The sequence below is a fragment of the Ptychodera flava genome, chromosome 8 (genome assembly GCF_041260155.1).
Source record: "Ptychodera flava strain L36383 chromosome 8, AS_Pfla_20210202, whole genome shotgun sequence".
Classification (NCBI taxonomy): domain Eukaryota; kingdom Metazoa; phylum Hemichordata; class Enteropneusta; family Ptychoderidae; genus Ptychodera; species Ptychodera flava.
Window position 1 is genome coordinate 5,871,100 of NC_091935.1, and position 18,949 is coordinate 5,890,048.

The following is an 18,949-nucleotide window of genomic DNA, read 5'->3' on the forward strand; positions in this document are numbered from 1 at the left end:
CACATCTTACAAGCTTTGATAAAGACCCCCTAGCGTAATGGTCAGCCACCTTCAGAATCCGTGAGTGAATTTGACGGGTCTCTTTTTGAGTGACCGGATTATGATAGAAAAAATATCAAGTCTGCTGGGGTGCCTAGCGGAATGTAGGCAAGTAGTCAAAGGATTCGGTGAGTTGGTTCAGCAATCGCACTTGAAGGATTCGGTCAGTGGGTTCAGAAATCGCTAACTAGTTAAAGGATTCAGCGAGTGGGTTCAGAAATCGCTAACCACTTGAATGTCAGTGAGTGGGTTCAGAAATCGCTAACCAGTTGAAGGATTCAGTGAGTGGGTTCAGAAAACGCTGACCACATGAAGAATTCAGTGAGTGGGTTCAGAAATCGCTGACCACATGAAGAATTCAGTGAGTGGGTTCAGAAAGCGCTGACCACATGAAGAATTCAGCGAGTGGGTTCAGAAATCGCTAACCACTTGAATGTAAGTGAGTGGGTTCAGAAATCGCTGACCACATGAAGAATTCAGTGAGTGGGTTCAGAAAACGCTGACCACATGAAGAATTCAGCGAGTGGGTTCAGAAATCGCTAACCACTTGAATGTAAGTGAGTGGGTTCAGAAATCGCTGACCACATGAAGAATTCAGTGAGTGGGTTCAGAAAACGCTGACCACATGAAGAATTCAGTGAGTGGGTTCAGAAAACGCTGACCACATGAAGAATTCAGCGAGTGGGTTCAGAAATCGCTAACCACTTGAATGTAAGTGAGTGGGTTCAGAAATCGCTGACCACGTGAAGGATGCAGTAAGTGGGTTCAGAAATCGCTAACCACTTGAATAATTCAGTGAGTGGGTTCAGAAATCGGCAAGCCGAATGTGGATGACTAGTGAAAAATTCGGTCAGTGGTGTAAGAAAACGGATGTTAATTTTGGCATGCATTACGCGCCATACCAAAGCCATGGGAGTCCTACCCCAATAAAACGATGGCTAGCCGCTAGCCCACGGTTACGTGTGTGATTCAATACATAGCGGCCGCCGTGTGGGTATGCATAGTTGCATAGTAAAATTGCTTACCACGCGGCAGCCGCTATGTATCGAACCACACGTACATGTAACCATGGGTTTAGCCTCTAAACGGAGTGTGGCAAAGGAAAAAATACTCAGGCTAAAACACACCGTTTAGGGACGGACCATTAGATCTTGGGAGGGGGGTGGTCAAAAACAAAAAAAAAAATTTTCAGAGCAAAAAGTTAGGAAAAAAAAATCTTCAAACTAGTTTGCAAAATAAAATAAAAATAAATTAGAAGACAAAGGCGTAAAAAAAAATCTGCAAAATCTTTAAAATTTTGAATTTTTTTTTTATTTTACCGACAGAAAGCAACTTTCTGTATTTTTTAGTACATCCTCCAGGCACATTTTTTAATTGTAATTTATACATTTAGAGTGACAGTATCCCTTATACTGGAAGTTGTGATTATCTTAGCTTTTCAGGACTTTTGTATTCTGATCACTTGAAAAATTATTATTATAGAGCCTGTTTTCTACTTGTTTCCTGCGTACAAACCAAGCAGGTACACTAGGTAAAACATTGAAACTATGGTATGGTTGTCAAGACAGAAAGTTGTATTTGCCTTTTTAAGATCAAGGTTAACAGATGCAGGCTACATCAGTTTCATTTTTTTCACAGCATTTTATTGCAATGATGAATGCAAGAATGGCTGAACAAGTAGAAACACGTCAATAATGATAAAACAACATATCAAGTCATTATGTATTATTTTGCTTTTAAAAAGGCATTTTCAATTCTTTTTTCTCAAAAACAGCTTCAAAAAACAACAGCAACACATGTTTTAACATTCAACAATACACTACGTAGAATGCCATCTATCCAACAAATCCCAACACAAAAACACACAAAAGGGTTGAACTTTGAAAGTTTCTCGATAGCAAATACTGCATGAATAATCGTTTTTGTGTAGCAAATTTCAAAGAAATTGGATAAGCCCTTTCAGAGAATACAGATTTTTTTACCATGAATGGCATAAATTGCCCTAAAAAGACAAATATTGAAATTTCAACACATCTATACACATCCAATCACTTTGGACATGCTGTTACAGCGAAATAGATGTTTTGATCAAAAAGTGCATCAATTGCTCTAAAACACAAATATGCAAATTTAACTATATTATTTAGCTTATTTTAGCTTCTCAGCTTGTCAAAATCAATTGTAAATCATGAGATATGCATGATGTTTGGTGGGGTGAATGCAGGCATTTCACCACGCAGTAGAAAGGGAAGCCAGGAAACCAAAATAGTCAATTTTCAAAATTATAGGAAGCTACTGAGGAGCAAGAAGACCATGTTTCAGAGGAAGATGTGTAATCCGAAAAAAATGCTCCCCAAGTGCCACCAAATAACACCATTTTAATCTCTATTTTTTAAAAGCTCCAACAGCAGCAAGGGGACACCCCTCTCCTGACCCCCGTGACCGCTTCGTGGCCGCTTGTGGTGCTTGGCACCACATCTTTGCCCTCTTTATCTTCAGACAGCGACGAACTAAAAAAAAATTATAAATCTGAAAATTTACTCTAAAAAAAAAAATTGCACAGCTAATCTCAATTGGAAAAAAAATTTCAGAAATTTACAATAGTAAAAAAAATTTTTCACAATTTCATTGTGACCACCCCCCCCTCCCAAGGTCTAATGGTCCATCCCTTAGATTCGACGCAACGTTTTCAGTAGTACATGTAGAACGCGAACACGCCCGACTTGACAAACACTGATCAAGCAGCCGCTATTTCTCTGTATACTGATTAATGTAGCTCTGGGTGGCAAGGCTGTGATTTACCTGCGTTACACGGCCAGCGAGGCCGTATAACGCCGGTAACTCACCGCCCTGGCACCCAGAGCTATGTATAAGCTACTGCACAAATATCGTAGCTCCATATATTGGACTGTGTGGAAATAAAGCTTTCTGCAATGGGGATCGACATGTCGTGTATGTGCCGGTCTAGCCCTGCGAGTATAATGAGAGTGTCTGGCGTTGCGAAGGCCGGACACTCTCGCCATACTCGTTAGGCTTGTGCCGGTCCTGAGGGATCGCGGTTGCATCATAGTGCGTGTTTATAGTTGCGTCACTCGTCTCGTCGAACACGGAAAACGATGGACGTTCCTCACACGCCGGCCGCTATGTATCGAACCACACGTAACCGTGTAGAAATCATATAACGGCGATGACAGAGCGGCTCAGTGCAAGGCCTGCATCAGGTGCAGCCAACGAACAATTCACTTTTAAAAAGGTCCTTACTATGATAAGATATATTGTGCATGACAATAATGTGAACTGACTAATTTTAAGTCAAGAGGGTAATTAATTAGCTGTTCATAATTTGCCCTCCCACAGAAAATTTTTCGACTTACCCTCCCACACTCAAACTTCATTTTTACCCACTCCCCACTTATTTTTGCCTGTTTCCCCTCCCCACTGTGAATTTTTGAAGCTCCCTCGCCCTGTGGCGAAAAAAACTTGCCAATTTCCCCTGCCCTGGAAACAATTCCCCTCAAAAAGTTTTTCACCAAGCCCTGTCCCCAGGACAATCAACCGATATCCGCCCTGCCCTACAAAAAAAACCCTAAAATTTGCTCCCCTACCACCTAAAAACATGTCCCCTGCCCTAGCAAAATTAAAATTTCCCCTGCCCTCAAAAATTGCTCCTGGAATAGCTTTTTCGATGAATAGCTCCGTTGGCTGCACCTGCTGCATGTGAGCCCCTGCCATATCGCACCTAAGGCATCCATATGTTCGCAGTGTTGCTATGAAGGGTCATGGGTTGCGGTTGTACGTCTCGCTCGTGATCTGAACTTTGGACTGTCTCAAATTGGCTCAGTTAACTTGACTCTCAGGAACTATTCACTGTTAACCTGGACGTTCTTTAGGTGATATTGTACTTCACTTCATCAAGTACGGTTTTAAGTAGCTCTGCTTGGCTGGGCCCAGCCAAACAGAGCTAGGGTTCAAGATGTCAAAGTTATCACTGAAATGCTCAATTAATATTTCGTCAAACATTTGAGTATGTGGTGATCGAATTCCCGGCTGTTGGGGATTCATTGATCGAAGGAAACGTGAACCATGAGTTTTTTGAATAAATTAGGCCTAATTGTAATTTCGCGCGTTTGGTTTTTTTTGTGTGTGGCGAGTGCTCGTTTTTTTTTCGTTTTTTTTCCCTTTTTTTTTTTTTTTTTTTTTTTTTTTGCTGTGGCGAGTGCTCATTTGTTTTTTCTTTCCACAGGCCCACGCGTTTTTTTTTGTATTTGCTGTGTCCATGGCTGTGTCTAGAGCCATCACTGCCGAATTTTTTCTGTGATTTTCTCTCTTTACTGTTAAAGCGGCTGGTGGTTCATATTATATTTTTGATTATCTACAATACGTTTTTTATGAGACGTACTGCTTTTTAATTTTCTTAAGTACATAAATAATCTTATGTATGCATGGCTTTTTTGTCTGATTCTTTTATACTGATTTTCTGTATGTGGTTCACATTTTAATTTTTTGTAATATTTTTTTTCCGAGTGGTAGTAGTGGTTTTTTAGTGATTTTCCTGTGACTTTTGTGTACGTACCACTGTAAACATCTTATACTTTTTTCGTAAAATCAGCACTAATTGCACATTTTACGCGAACTATTATACGTGTATGTATGTCGATAGGTATGGATGTATGACTTTTTCAAATCGTTGAAAATTGTTTATTTCCTAATTACGCTTTAAAGAATATTCTCAAGTTAAAATGAAGTATTAAATGACATTTCTGTCTTTTGGTTTTTAATTATACTTTTCTTACTTATTTCCTTCCGTAATGACACCTAATTTTTATTTCAATCGAGAAAGACAGTTTATTTTTGCACTGAATCGATAAATATTTTTGAAATATTTGGCGCGCCGTAGTGTGGGGGTTCGAATCCCGTTTGTTTTATAGTAAAGATTATATTTCTTTAACCTGAGTGGACAGTTTCTGCTGGTGGATATTTACTTGTCCCCGAGTCTGTCTGATAGCTCAGCAAAAAGCTCTTCGCCCTACATGTGTGTTTGTACTGTGTCTGTGTGTCGTCTGCTCCATACGCACTGTGTTGCTCGGTCGCGCACAGGATTGTAACATCTAAGTCGGTTGCTGTGACCTACTATTTTGGGATGGAAACGGTAGCCGACTGTTTTGTGTGAGGCTTAGCAGCTAGGCGATGTTGCTGTGAGTGTGTGGAGGTTCGAATCCCATTGGGTTATAGTAAAAATTATATTATTTTATATTACATACAGTTATCAATAACTGTTGATAAACGACGCACATTATGATTTAATTGTGTTACATTTGTTTGTTTAGGTAATATGTCATAGCTACAAAAGACGTATTTGAAGAAAACCGGTGTACCGCTTAAAACTGGCAAAGAAAGACTGTTGCTTTTTGGCTGTCAAGTGCAAAAGGCACACTAAAGAGGAATTTTCAGCCAGATAACAGTTGCTGTCTTTGTGTGGTACTCGGATTTGCTTACATGACAGATCAATTTGTACAGATAATGAAATAGTTCATTTAAAAAAAAAAGGTATAGTTTCACTTTTATTTCCTTTAATTTACAATTAGTAACTAGGATACGTATCGTAGTCTGCGTCATGAATTCTGAGATTTCCCAAAAGACACATTCTTAGACATCTCAAAGGACACATTCTCAGAGAGATTGATAGCTTCCCAAAAAGGTGCAAGAAGAATCAATTCAATACTGTTACTGATAAACTGTTGACATTATGATTTCATTGAATAAATTTTGAAATTTAAGATATACTCGAATATGAATATCGTATATACGTCAGTTATGGTTGATGCTGTTATTTCCGATAGTTGCATGAATGACACAGATGTACTTTGTTTCGTGGGAGAACTAATTTTCAAATGCGTAGTCGTTTCAGGTGTTGGCTCTCCCTCTGTGAAGACATAGGTGGGAGTCTGACGAGACCATTCCCTGTGTTTTATCCTCATAATTGTTGTCAATATGGTGGTTCCATCCACACCTGTCGAAGACATGATTTCTGGTGATGTCATGGGTGACATAGACGTACTCATTTCAAACCACAGGCGGCCCAAAAACTATTACTGAGTTTTTCTCACAGTTTTCTCTATCATTTTCTCTCCTTTTCTTCATGCTCTGACTGATCGGAGTAAATATACCTAACCTAGCCTCTGTGACTCTTTATTTATTTTACACTCCATTACAAGGACGAATATCTCTCATACACACATGTTGTATTTAATTAGTCAACACAACTAATTATGCTAATCCGTGGACTTATCAGGGATTTCATGGGTTGGTCAACATCACGAAAGATAGGAAAGGTTACTAAAATTTTTCATTTACATCTCTATCTTTGCAATGTTGACCATCCCTTGATAAGCCACGGATTAGAATAATTAGTTATGTTAACAGGGCGTGGTGCTAGAAATATGAGGAAGCAAACATTTTAATTTTGTTAAAAACCCTATATGCTAATCATGTTGTGTCGATCTTCCACATGGCTTAACCTTACAAACATTGTATTTAGCCTTAGAGCTCCAAAATGACCTCAATCAAAAGCAGTAGATCGGAAAAGGATTGATTTGCGTCCTAGATTCTGTCCAAGGGGTGCATGCTACCTTAAGGAGTGGTGTAAGCCATGCATGATACACGTTTGTAGCAGCACTGTGTCTTGCACGTTAACACCATGTGCAGCAACTTTAAAATATATACCAGAAAGTACTATTGTCACTTCCTATATCTGTAGATGTGCCATACCTTCCTCCATATTGAGTTGCTGGGGTCATTTTTTACAGGTCTACGTGTAGAGAAGATGATCAACAGCATGATTATAAACAGCCAATGGAGACAGATTTTCCTCTCAACTCAACGCTCATTTAAATACATATTGCTGTTTATGACTCACATCAATGGCTCCTTTGTCACAAGTTGTTTTCCCTGTACATTGTAATTTTAGGTAGACCATTTCATTATGAGGGGAGTCAGATGTCAATTGTGTTGACATGAAAGACAACAAGGAATATAGATGTTGGTCTTTAAGCAGTGCAAATATAGCCCACTGGTTTATTACGTATTCAAGTTCAAATACAAGTCAAAAATCAGTCGTTGAGTTCTCAATATTGACAGTCATGTGCATGACTGGTGAAATGAACACTCCTTTTGAAAATACAAATTTATTGAACAAATTTTACAACTCTAAGTATCCACTACTATCACCTGTATCAATTTTCCATACTAGAGTTCTTTCATAAATGGGCTATCATCTCACAAATCTGTGACAATGACATCTTTTAGCATTTTATTTTTGTGAAATGGTTATGGACCTCTGTGATTTAAAATCAATGAAGATCTTCTTCTTGGCAATGTCCATCTTTCTTCTATAACTCTAATATTCTGTCAAGGGAGTTATTTCTCTGACAAGAAACAAAGCCACAGAGAAATGGCTCCTGTCACAGGATTTCTGGCTGACATGAAGGCTTTACAGGATTTACACACTTGCATATGTCTGTTTGTGATGTGTGAACAATTTTCCAAAAATTGAACATCACACAGAGGGAGCCCTTAACCATGCCACATTCTCCAATCTAAAAATGCTCTGCCTGTAGCTGTGATGTTTTGCCACAATTATTTCAGTGATATTGGACAGAGGAGTAATAATATGTCCTGCAGAGTTGTGGATGAGCTATTATGAAAGCATACACTGATCTATCAGCCTCCTCTTAGTAATTGTATGATTGACACATCAACGCTTTTGGTTTAAGATTCTCATCAAAATACAAAAACATACTCTTTTATTTGTGTTCATCTGGTACATCCCTCGTGTGTTGATTAGATTGTTTCGGATGTTCTTCCTGTTTTAATTTGAGACACTGAAATAAGATTTAAACAGAACTTATAACAAGGCTGTAAAGTTCATTGTGACAGCCCCTTTATCAAAGTCAATCTCTACAAATGTCAGGGAGTGGGGTCAAAGATCAACCTGAATTGACCTTTGACCTAGTTAGATTTCTCCCATGGACCAGAACTTTGTGTCTTTCTCAAATCTCATTGAACAGCTCTATGAAATAACATTCTGGCAAAGTATCTCGACATTTATGAACAACTCAAAATGAAAACAAAGTTTTTGATACTGATCAAATTTTTCACTTTTGGCCTTTACCCATCGCACAAATTTGTGACTATACTGTCAAGTTGATTGGTGAATGCTTGAAAGGAAAATTTGGAGAGGACTCGTTCATGTCCCTGTTCCCCAAGCTGCTTGGTTAAGTCCTCTTCCTTTACAAATTTCTCCATCTTTACAGCAAAGGCTTCAGGTTCTGGATCACAGAGATAACCTGTCTCCATATCAGCAATGGTTTCCAAGGGACCGCCACTATTGACAGCAATAACTGGTCTCTTCATGTACATGGCTTCAATGGGAACGATTCCAAAATGCTCGTTGCTCGGCGTGTACAGCAGACAGTCACACTTATCAAGGAGGATTCTCTTTTCTGAATCACTGAAAGATCTCAAGAAGGTGATGTTGTCGTTCAAGTTCAGTTTCTGGGCAAGTTCTCTCAGTTCAAGGTAATGCTCTTTGTTCTCGGTGACACGCTCGTCGTAACCTCCAGCCATCACAAGGTGGACTTTCTTGAAGGATTCCTCTGACAAAGTGTCTTTCAGTTTACCTGCAAGACAATGTTTCATTGGGCGGATTATTACAGACACTTCGAAATATCACTGCAGCCTCCTTGCACACTTTTCTGGACAAGTCTGAATTCAGTCTCTTTTTGCATGGTCATCCAAATATCCTTGACTGCATAGATGAATCAAAGCAAAACCAAATGCAGAGGTGATTTTACTCATCTGGCAGTTTACGACACAAAGCATACTGCTACTTGTACATCAGCTTAGGGTGTAATGCTTCCTGAATATGTTACAATATCACATTTATTTGTCTTGTTCTGGAAACAAAGTTCTCAGACTTGCACTCTGTCCAAGCTGACTGTGTCTGCATTTTAAGAACACTGGTTTCCTTCTTTATTCCTCTGAGGAAAATGTCCATCATCAGTTTGCAATATTAAAAAAGACAATCCATAAACCACACATGGAATGTACAGATTTTGTGGGGAGTACTATGAAAGTCAGGGATCCAGAACAACGTCTGAAATGGGGACAGTTATTTGGGCTCTCAAATTTTTTCAGTACGTTTTTGGTATACCATTTGCAGGGACTCATTTTAAAACTCTTGTTGAATGAAAAGATTTCACTGTCTTAGTTTTACGAAAACTTTATTTTGTCCCACTGGGTTAACACAGGGATGGCGGCCATGTTGAATTTTCAAATATCTGTACATGTCAGGCAATTTGTTTCTCTAGTACTAACTTTGCACTGTGACCCCTGATATTTATGCTTGATTTGGTAAGAGAACAATTCAAAGTTTCATTGAGGAAAGTTTGAGGAAAAGTTTTTTTTTAATGATGCATACTAACTTAACTCGGAAAGCAGAGTATAATGAACACTAACAAACACAACACTTGTCCATCACAACAAAAATGACTCGGCTAGATTTAACACATTACATGCCAGTGTACTTACCCATTGCTTCAATTGCCAGTGCCAAATTTTTCTTCCGCTCATATCGGTTGATGGATAGGAACATGGTTGTGAAATTTGATGGAATGAGATCACCTGCCTCTTCTATCGGTCCATCAAATGCCGAGAAATTCAGTGATGGGTACAGAACATCAGGAGTAATGCCAGATAGAGACTTGAATGTCATCCTAAATGTCTGTGCTGAAACCGTGAGGAAAATATTTAGAAATTAGGAGACTTAGCTAGCATGATATTTATTCACTGACAGAGTGTGTATGCGCACACTTACATCTAATGCCACATTCCACATTTGTGGAAAGTGTATTTGTGAGAATTGTCTGTGTGTCAGACATCAGGAGTAGAAGGATACATTTATTTGCCGGCACCTTGGATAATGATTCATTACAAATGGTGAATATTCAATGCACTAATATTGTGCATTCAGTATACACCTCTGGCCTGAAATGCTGCTTTTCAATACTTGCTTCTGGTTGAGGATGATGATACAATATATGTCCTTCATTCTCCACAAGATTTTTTCAGTCATACAGAACTAATTCATTGCTGACGGACAACTGGTGTGACTTTTGATAATATTTATACTACTTTTGTTCTATTTTACGGTAGTATGCACCTCGAAAGTGAAAGACTTAAACTTTTGCTCAAACTTTCCTCAACGTATCTCTCAACCATTTTCTTTCAAAATCAAGAATAAAAATCAGGGGTCATTGAGTGTCATAACAAAAGATTTACCAACCCAAGATTTAAAATTCAAAATGGCCGCCATCCTTGTGTTAACTCTAAAGAGGAAAACAAAAGTTTCGAATTTCGAAAAAAAATAAGCTGGTAAAACATTTTCTCACATCAAGAACTTTAAAAAGAACCCCCACAAGTAGTGTATCAGAAAAGAATTGTAAAAGTTTGAGAGTCACAATATCTGTCCCCAAGGTGCAGTCTACCTTGACAAGCACACTTTCTTATTCTTTGGCCAAAAATGTGTCGAAATGCAAAGCATTAGTTTGGCTGTCAAAATACATTGTTTGCAAAATCAAAACATTGTTTCAGTCAAATGCGTTCATGTCAACAATAAAATTGTGATGTAAACAACAACGTTCGACAATACACACATACAGGCCTGGCCATGTTCAACTGTCGAACACTTGGATTTCAACATTACTTGGTAGTGTTACAAGAAAATATACTATATTTTAAGAAAATAACACAAATAATTGAAAATACGTAAAGAAATTACAACTATGGAGCAGCAACTTCAAAGATTATTCATAAACGACCGTAGGGAAATTATGAAGGGCGCCCTCAAGTGATAAGTTGTTTACGCCTATTGTTCACATTATGTGACAGGATTACCTGTGAAATTGCTGTTGACCAGGATACAGTCAGCCATCCCAGTTGTCTTTTCTTCCAACCAATCTATTGGAGCTCTGTACATCTTCTTCATGAAACTAACCCTCTTTGTAAGAAGTTGGTCGGGGAAATGGCAATAGAACAAGATCTGGAATGTGTGAAGACAAACCCTGAATGTCAACATTTCACAATGAAAGTAGGCAAACGTACAGAAAACAGCTGAACCACAGTTTATTACCAACGCTGTAGAATGGGAGAAAACAAATCAAGAATCATGACATACAACAAGTGTCTGTCTTTGTTTGGTGATTAACATGTTGGTTGCATGGTACAGCATAAGTAATGTGACCGACGATGGCTTCACATTGGACTAAGTCTGAAAAAATTCAATAGATGTTCTGAAAATTTAACTGTACAGAAATTCATGATTTAAATCTCCCTGGCATTACTAATTTTCAAGGTGTTTTGGAATAATGACTGGTTTCATGGTCATGCACCAGTATTTTGGTAGTTAGGTACCACAACAGTCTCCCATACACCAGTGATGGAGAGAAACTTTGAACAATGACTGCGGAAGTTGAACTCCGGTATTTGGTGTCATTGATGTAGGAACGAACCTCAATGATAAAATAGAGTCAATTGAAGCAGAGTTCTTTTTTCTGGTATTAAACGATGATCTGATGATGGAAGGTTATTGCCCTGTGGTTCAAATAGTACATTAGAGTGAGCAGAGTGCCTGTGCTAAAATCCATCAACAGGCGTTCACGGTTCAGGGCTTATTCGGCTATGAGGGAGGGAAGAGAGAGATGGTTGGGCTCTCGTGCACTACTACACATCCAAACTAGTTGAAGTAGCCGAAGAGCCCCTAAGTGTCGGAGCAGGAAACCAAATACAGGCGCTCGTGAGCTGGGTAGTCTGCTAAATCGATCGATTTTCGGCTCGATCTATCGACCCCGTACTCGATCTGCCACTGCAACCTAACTCCGAAAATCGATCGATTTAGCAGACTACCAAGCTCACGAGCGCCTGTGGCCCAAGCTCAGCGTAAAGTAAAACTTGACCACTGTAAAGATAATACACTCCAACGTCATTAGTAGAAGTATGAGTGATATTTTGGTAATATGGTACTAAATGTGAGCTCTGCGTGGCAGGGATTTGTGTTACCGGCATAGGCCTCCCATCACACAGCCACGCAGAGCTAGGTAAATGTGACAATCTCGTAGCCTAAGTACGCTTACGAGTTACGTGGGTCGTTACCTTAGCTTTCTTTACTTTCAGAATCGGTATGCACGCAGAGATCTGGTCACATATGACGACGTCATAAGCCAAACCGCTGAAACACACCAGGTAGAAGGCCACGTACATCATTCGAATGTACGCACACAAGGCATAGCAGTATCCAAAGACACTCCTCGGAAGCCAGTCACCGACCGCCGACACCGATAACGTGCCGTCTCGTGTCTCTTCGAAGCAATGGCTTGGATCATGGTGGGCGGTCAGCATCTCGATGTCATGGCCCTGGGATTTCAGCGCAAGCGCTGCGTCGACTATCAGCCGCTCTGCTCCACCGATACCGAGATCAGGATGCACAAACACCACCTTCACCATGTTGATCTGAAATAAATCTCAGCAGCGATGATGCCACGTCAACAAATCATGTGAAGTTGCATGGCCTCCGCGTGCAACGCAGCTCATTCAAACTGATGCAACCCACTTCCGGGTTCAAAAGGCATGGAGAGGTACAAGGTCATTCCATCCTTCTTCTCCTGTTTTAAGTGAATCATCAATAAGACCGGGAAAATTGTAAGACACTGTAAATCCAAATATCGGGTGATAAAATTGCTATCCCCACCTTCCAGCAACAGGAATCACAAATTCAATGTTGCCTTCTTGTGAATGTGCTGACTGACCGACGAACTCTTCGATTGACATAAGAAGGACGCCCTCTTAAGTTCAATTGTACTACAGTCGTTCTTCTTTCTTTGTGTCTCTTTATATTTGTTGTGTTTTGTACATCACCAATCTTACCGGTATATACAGTCTTCTTCATAATTAAAATCTATCTTTGATCGAAAGAAGCTTACAATTTCACATTTAATGTCGGTCAAAATATATGTAAAAATACTAAGTTTTAATAATGCAAATACATTTGGCCTGACATCACACGACACATTGTGCAACAAATGCAACATTATTGTTGATAACTGAATGCAAGTCCAGACTGAAATTAAAAAACACACAGGCTGCTGGAATATACATAAAAAATGCACTGCTATTGAAGTTTGTATGACGTTTACTTACGGATAACGACAAATACCTAGTCAATATATTTTCAAATTCAAATTTATATTCACTTAAAATGACGTATGAGGTTTGGTTGTAAATTTCACGCCTTTTTATGTAGCGTTTGTTCTCCATACATACGTTTGATTGTGGTTTTCACTGATTTTTAATGGTAACAATATCCAGCAAAAAGATAGCTCTTTATGGTCTCCCTGGAGTTGTTTAGAATGGTCATTTAGAAGATTGCTGAATATGTGAATAGGAATCATTAATTGCATTTTAAACGGATTATCCTCGAGTTCTGACGACTTGCCTCGAGACGAAAACATTTTATACCTTCGAATACAGTACTGGGGAAGAGTGATGCTGCCTTCCCCTGCTTGACTTAATGGTGTTCTTCTGAAACGGATGTACCGGGAAAATTTCCCACGGTGAATAAACAAGTAAACAGCAACTTAATCGTTTCAGTAGATGCAAGTTTTAAGAGGTATGCATAGTTTAAAACGATGTACAGAATTAAGGTTCCAAAAACGATACATTGACTCTGCGTTGAACTATATTCTTAATGGTTGACCAACCCACTGTGGATAAATCAAAACGAGGCAGTAATTCTGCGGAATCAAGCCTGCACGAATGGACTCTTCCAGTTTAATTTTGGTCAACATTGAAATGTTTACCACCTTATTGAAATTTTTGTCAACAGGTGTGGTTAAGGTGAATGCAACCCGGGGTCAATTATTCCCCCTTCTCAAACTTTCACAATGCGTTGGTTAACCACGTGGTACTTGCACCTTGAAGCTTGTGCAGTAACTTAAATTTTGACCGGCTTGTTTTTGTGACAATCGGAAATTTAATTGATTCCTGATAGAGTTTACACAGAGATGGTGGCCATGCATGTTGAATTTTAAGAGTCTGTATATATTGGATCAATTGTCTATCTCCAGATAGCCTGCTTATTATTCTTGATTTCGAAAACGGAATGATTTAAAGTTTCTACTAGACGTCTTGGGCGAAAGTTTGTCTTTCAATATCGAGGCGCGTACTTCCAGCTGTAAACATAGCTGTAACTTTGGTCATTTTTTTTATTGTGTTTGTTCTGTGAATCATCTGCAGTATCTGGTTTGAATCCCTGAACCATGGAGAAATTCCTAATATTTAGCTCATAAATATACCCTATATGAGTATAATCTGCATTGTTATTGTTTACATTTTGTATTCAGGTCCGGAATAGAATACATTTATCAACAATAACAATGGTCATTTCACATGTACAGGCTGTGTTGGCAAGCAGGACACCGGGCATTGGTCATGATGATCGGATTATAGTAAAATTCTGTAGTTGATACATTGAAACAGAGTAGTGAAAAATTAGTCAAAAGTTACAGTTAATATCCCTTTAACTGGTAATTGCTTTCACTTGACCTAATTGCATAACAACACACTTCAGAAAGTTCAATATAGCAGGCATTGTCTTCAATGCCTTGGTCTGCAGCTGCTGGGAGAAACATGGTGTTTTGCAAAATATGTTACTGCGGGTACCTCTTCTAGAGAGAGGGGGAAATGTTGTCGAGGGTCAAAGGCTAAGACAAGTAAGTAACTCGCTATGGTTGTCCTGTAGGGCGAAAAATCAAATTAGCAAATACAAAGAGTAAAACAAATATTTCACTTGGCCAGATGGGCACGTCAGCTTCGTCTGTGGCTCGACAATCCCTTCAGTTTGGGCATGGGACTTACAGACTTGAATCCATTGTACCAAATGGCTAATAGTCCCTTCAGCGTTTCCTAGAGCATGTACAGTGCGCCCTCTTATGACATTTGCATGATGGATTCTGTTCATTTGAGCGGAATTAATCCCACGGAAATCACCAACAATAAGCAGGTTTCAATCAATGATGAAACCACAGGCAGAAGACTGAGAATATATCGACAGTGGCCAGATGTTTTCATTAGCAACTGTCACTCAGTTTTCTCCCCATTTGGTGATTCTATCGACTATTATCGGTCGGAAGCACAAGATATTTAAATATTCAAAGCTACAGCAACTGTAACTTCTGAAAAAAAATACAGCATTTCTTTTCCATCTATCAACTATGAGGTTTCTTGATCTACCATGCCATAGTATTTTGAGTATACCCTGTGTTTGGCTGGTCTAAGCAGAGTTTAAGTGTGTGACGTACATCTTACGCTGAATTGAAATCAAGACATGAATTCGATTAAAAATACAACTGACAAAAGTCTGCTGTCTATTTAAAAACTAACAATGCTGGCCACACATATTTACTTAATTTTTAAAAGTTCATTAATGCGTATTTATTTTCACACGCTGCTGTAAGTAAGACAGGGAATATTTTGCTGGTACATTCAACAGAAACGGTGGAAGTAATTTCTAAAAGTTATAGTCACTTAACCTTTGGTGGTGTGTACTTTTACAAACCTTAGATGAAAGTTAGGGTTAAGAAATTTATAATAGCACCTGTTCAACATTTCAAACGGAAGACAAAAAAGTGACACATACCTTCATTCCCAAAAATAAGCTCGATCAAAAATATCGATTTGCTTGTCTTTGTGGTGAGTTGGGATTTACACTCCCGTAGACAGGGTTTGTGTCTTTTCCATCGGCGGAGCTCGTGGGACCCTGATCGGATTAACATACTGGAAAGGCTTGTGGTGTCAGATGGTGGGCCGCCATTTTTATCATTGGAATGTCTGCTTTATTTTGTGCATGAGTTGGTATAGGGCATTGCCACTTTGAAGAGATAATAAAAGTAGTGTCAATTCGGGCAAGAATGCATGGGACAACTGGTACTCTTTGAGCATTCGGTTTTAGAAATGAATTGTTCCCTAGCATGTCTAGGTGTTACCGATTACAGCTATATCCAGGGACGTTCGAATTACAATTAGACCGCGGACAACTGTAATATTTCTCTCACAAAGTGCTTGCATAGTCTCCAGACTTAAAGGGATACAGTCGTCGAAAAGGTCGTATGGGAGCCATACGACCAATGTAAACACTGTATCCAAGGTACGATGGTGATTGATGAAAGTTAAAGTACGCCTGTCATAATTTACATCGTGTAATTTAAATGTTACAGGTATGATGACGAGATGCATCTAGATATCGTGCACGAAATACATTGTTTGTAAACAAGAAACTCGCACAGGCGCAGTTACGATGACGGTTTCCCTTTAAGGTAGAATGCCCCTAGTGATGGATATTCCGATTCACAAACTTTTACAAAATTTTGCTGGTCTACTTCTTTAAGGGCTCCTTTTAAAGGTCATGAAGTAAATAAAGTTGTGACCGGCTTACTTATGTGGAAATTTAAAATCTAATTTTTCCCCACAGAGTTAACACGGGAATGGCGGCCATTTTGAATTTCAAGTGTCGGCTAATATTTGGAAATTTGTTTTTCTGGTACCAACTTTTGCACCGTGACTCCGATTTTTATTTATTGATTCGAATGGGAATAAAGTTCGATTGCGGCAAGTTTTCGTAAAAGTTTAAGCTTATGTCTTTAAATTTCAAGGCGCGTACTTCTTTGTTAAAAGAGATGTTTTGAGTGTGGTGTCGTACCTTCTCTCTAAGGTATGCTTGATTCTGTATGATTGACGTAGACTCTCTCACAGCCGGCAGCCTCTCGCCGGCTTCGCCTCAGACCATAATACTGCCCTCAGCAGGCTAGGTGAGCCGAGCGAAGCTCGGAGCTCGGCTCAGCGAGCCGGCGAATCAACTGAACCTGTTGAAGTCCCGCTACGCTATAAAACGGTGCACGGCTGGCTCGGTGAGCCATGCTTGCTATAGAAAGACCATTGAGGGCGCATCACAATATGGTTGAGGATAGCCAGCGCACGAGAGGCTGTGAGAGAGACTATGATTGACGTTGATAATGAGGTAGTGACATCATTATGGTAAAATTTGTAAAACAAGTTGAAGTATACTTCTGATCCGCGAGTGCATTCCTCTGTATCAAAAGGTTGGTCCTTATTTTAAAGCAAGACAGCTCTATTGTAAATATCAGTCTCTATCTTGTTGTCGGTGATGTTGACATATGAAAGGGCATATCCATGCATCTGCAGACAAACAAACGTGTATAAATATTTGCCTGGGTAAGTTTGACCACGTTGAACTGACCCTTAGCTTTGTCAAAAAGTTCACATCACAGAACAATACTTCCCACTATTTATCAAGCCATGTAAAATGTCGTATCGATAATGGACAGTATTTGGTGTAGGGTCGACCGGAATGTTGGGTTTGGCACATTTCATTTTTGCTGAGTCGAAGAAGTTGAAAAACCAAAAAACTACGAGTATATCTACAGTTGACTTACGTATATGTCCCGGTTGAACATCATCTTAAATTAGACAACTAAGGAACTAATTAAATGCGTGACACGTAAAATAGATACGTTGGTGTTATATTCACCAATGGCACTCCTTCAAGCCAGGAGTTGGTCAGAAATTTCGCATTTACTGCCGACTTAGAGTATCGCGCTTTTAAAATTTGGTATTCATCATATCGACCGGTCATCAAATTATGTGAAACAGCTGAGCTTTCTACGTAGGATGATTGTCTGTACGGTGTAAATATGAAACTAGGGAAAGACAAGAGACAATCCGGCCCCGTCGGTAGCAGAAGTACACTTCCAAGTTATCTTCCCTGAGATACAAACACTGATTTCTACCAGGGAGAATTTGCCCGGTGTTCTTAGGACGGACTCGAGATGATTGAAAGCAGATTATCTGGTCTTCGAAACTAAGAAAGTTGTGCTTTCAGTTATCATGTAGGGCAGTTTCATGTCATTCAAGTTATTCAAGTATAAACAACGTTAATTGTGCCAATGTCTTTGGCAGAGCGAGAAACCTTATGTTAGATAACAGGTAAGATGGTAAGATATTTTTTTAATTTAAAATTTATTAAATTAAATTATTAAAAATTCTGATAAAATATATGTCCGCCATCATCACAACATGGAATGTCATATCTACATTATTTTAAATAATATAAATCAAACAAATAAACGTATAAAAGACTGGTCTGAAAACGTAGAGCAGCCACTTGAGTCAATAATGTAATGTCATCATAAGAGTGAGTTCAAGGTACATCCATTGAAGGCTGATAATAAGATGTTAAAATTTATTCAGTGATTAACATGGAAAGTTGAATCTACAGAACTGTAAATATGTAAAGCAAACAAAAGTTTGAAATGATCGGTCAGAAAAATTAGTCACCTGGTTTAAATATGATAAAATATCCACAAAATGATTTCATGATGACAGTGCGTCCTTTTTCATCTTTTTGGCAATTTTTCATAGAAGAGGATATTTCCTGAATTCTTTATACAATCGTCGTGCTTCAGAATTTCAGAAATTTTGTATTATGGTGTGGCAAATTCACGTTCGAGAGTCCTGATGACTTCCAGTTATTCAACATATCACCGTACACCCTTGGTATTTGGTTTTTGTTGACTTTGAAATTAAAAAAAATTGAGATAGTGGTGTTCATGAAAGAGTTTATTGATAAGGTGGCCCATTTAGGGTTGGTAGTATATAACACGATTGGAACTAATTTTGGGATAATTGGATATTCATATTTTTCAAATTTCTCATAAATGTTAGGTGCCCTATAATTGAATGTCTCAATATTGTGATTTACTCATAAAAAACAGGTGTGTAATGT

General features: G+C 38.9%; 1 protein-coding gene across 1 annotated transcript; it reads right to left on the bottom strand.

The window, feature by feature from the left end:
- Nucleotides 1–7,078: 7,078 nt before the first annotated feature.
- LOC139138281 (alpha-1,3/1,6-mannosyltransferase ALG2-like) lies at nt 7,079–12,929 on the bottom strand. The gene is made up of 4 exons (XM_070706589.1): nt 12,247–12,929; nt 10,993–11,137; nt 9,628–9,825; nt 7,079–8,717 (listed from the first exon to the last, which is right to left on the bottom strand). The coding sequence occupies exons 1-4, from the start codon at nt 12,595–12,597 to the stop codon at nt 8,206–8,208; spliced, it is 1,206 nt and encodes a 401-aa protein (XP_070562690.1). The 5' UTR covers nt 12,598–12,929; the 3' UTR covers nt 7,079–8,205.
- Between the last annotated feature and the right edge of the window lie 6,020 nt (nt 12,930–18,949).

Excerpts from the sequence above, each read along its gene's own strand:
- LOC139138281 (XM_070706589.1), bottom strand. The coding sequence starts at position 12,597 with ATGGTGAAGGTGGTGTTTGTGCATCCTGATCTCGGTATCGGTGGAGCA. Across the intron at positions 11,138-12,246 it reads TGAAAGTAAAGAAAGCTAAG|ATCTTGTTCTATTGCCATTT; the intron begins GTAACGACCCAC and ends CACACATTCCAG. Across the intron at positions 8,718-9,627 it reads ACTGGCAATTGAAGCAATGG|GTAAACTGAAAGACACTTTG; the intron begins GTAAGTACACTG and ends ATTGTCTTGCAG.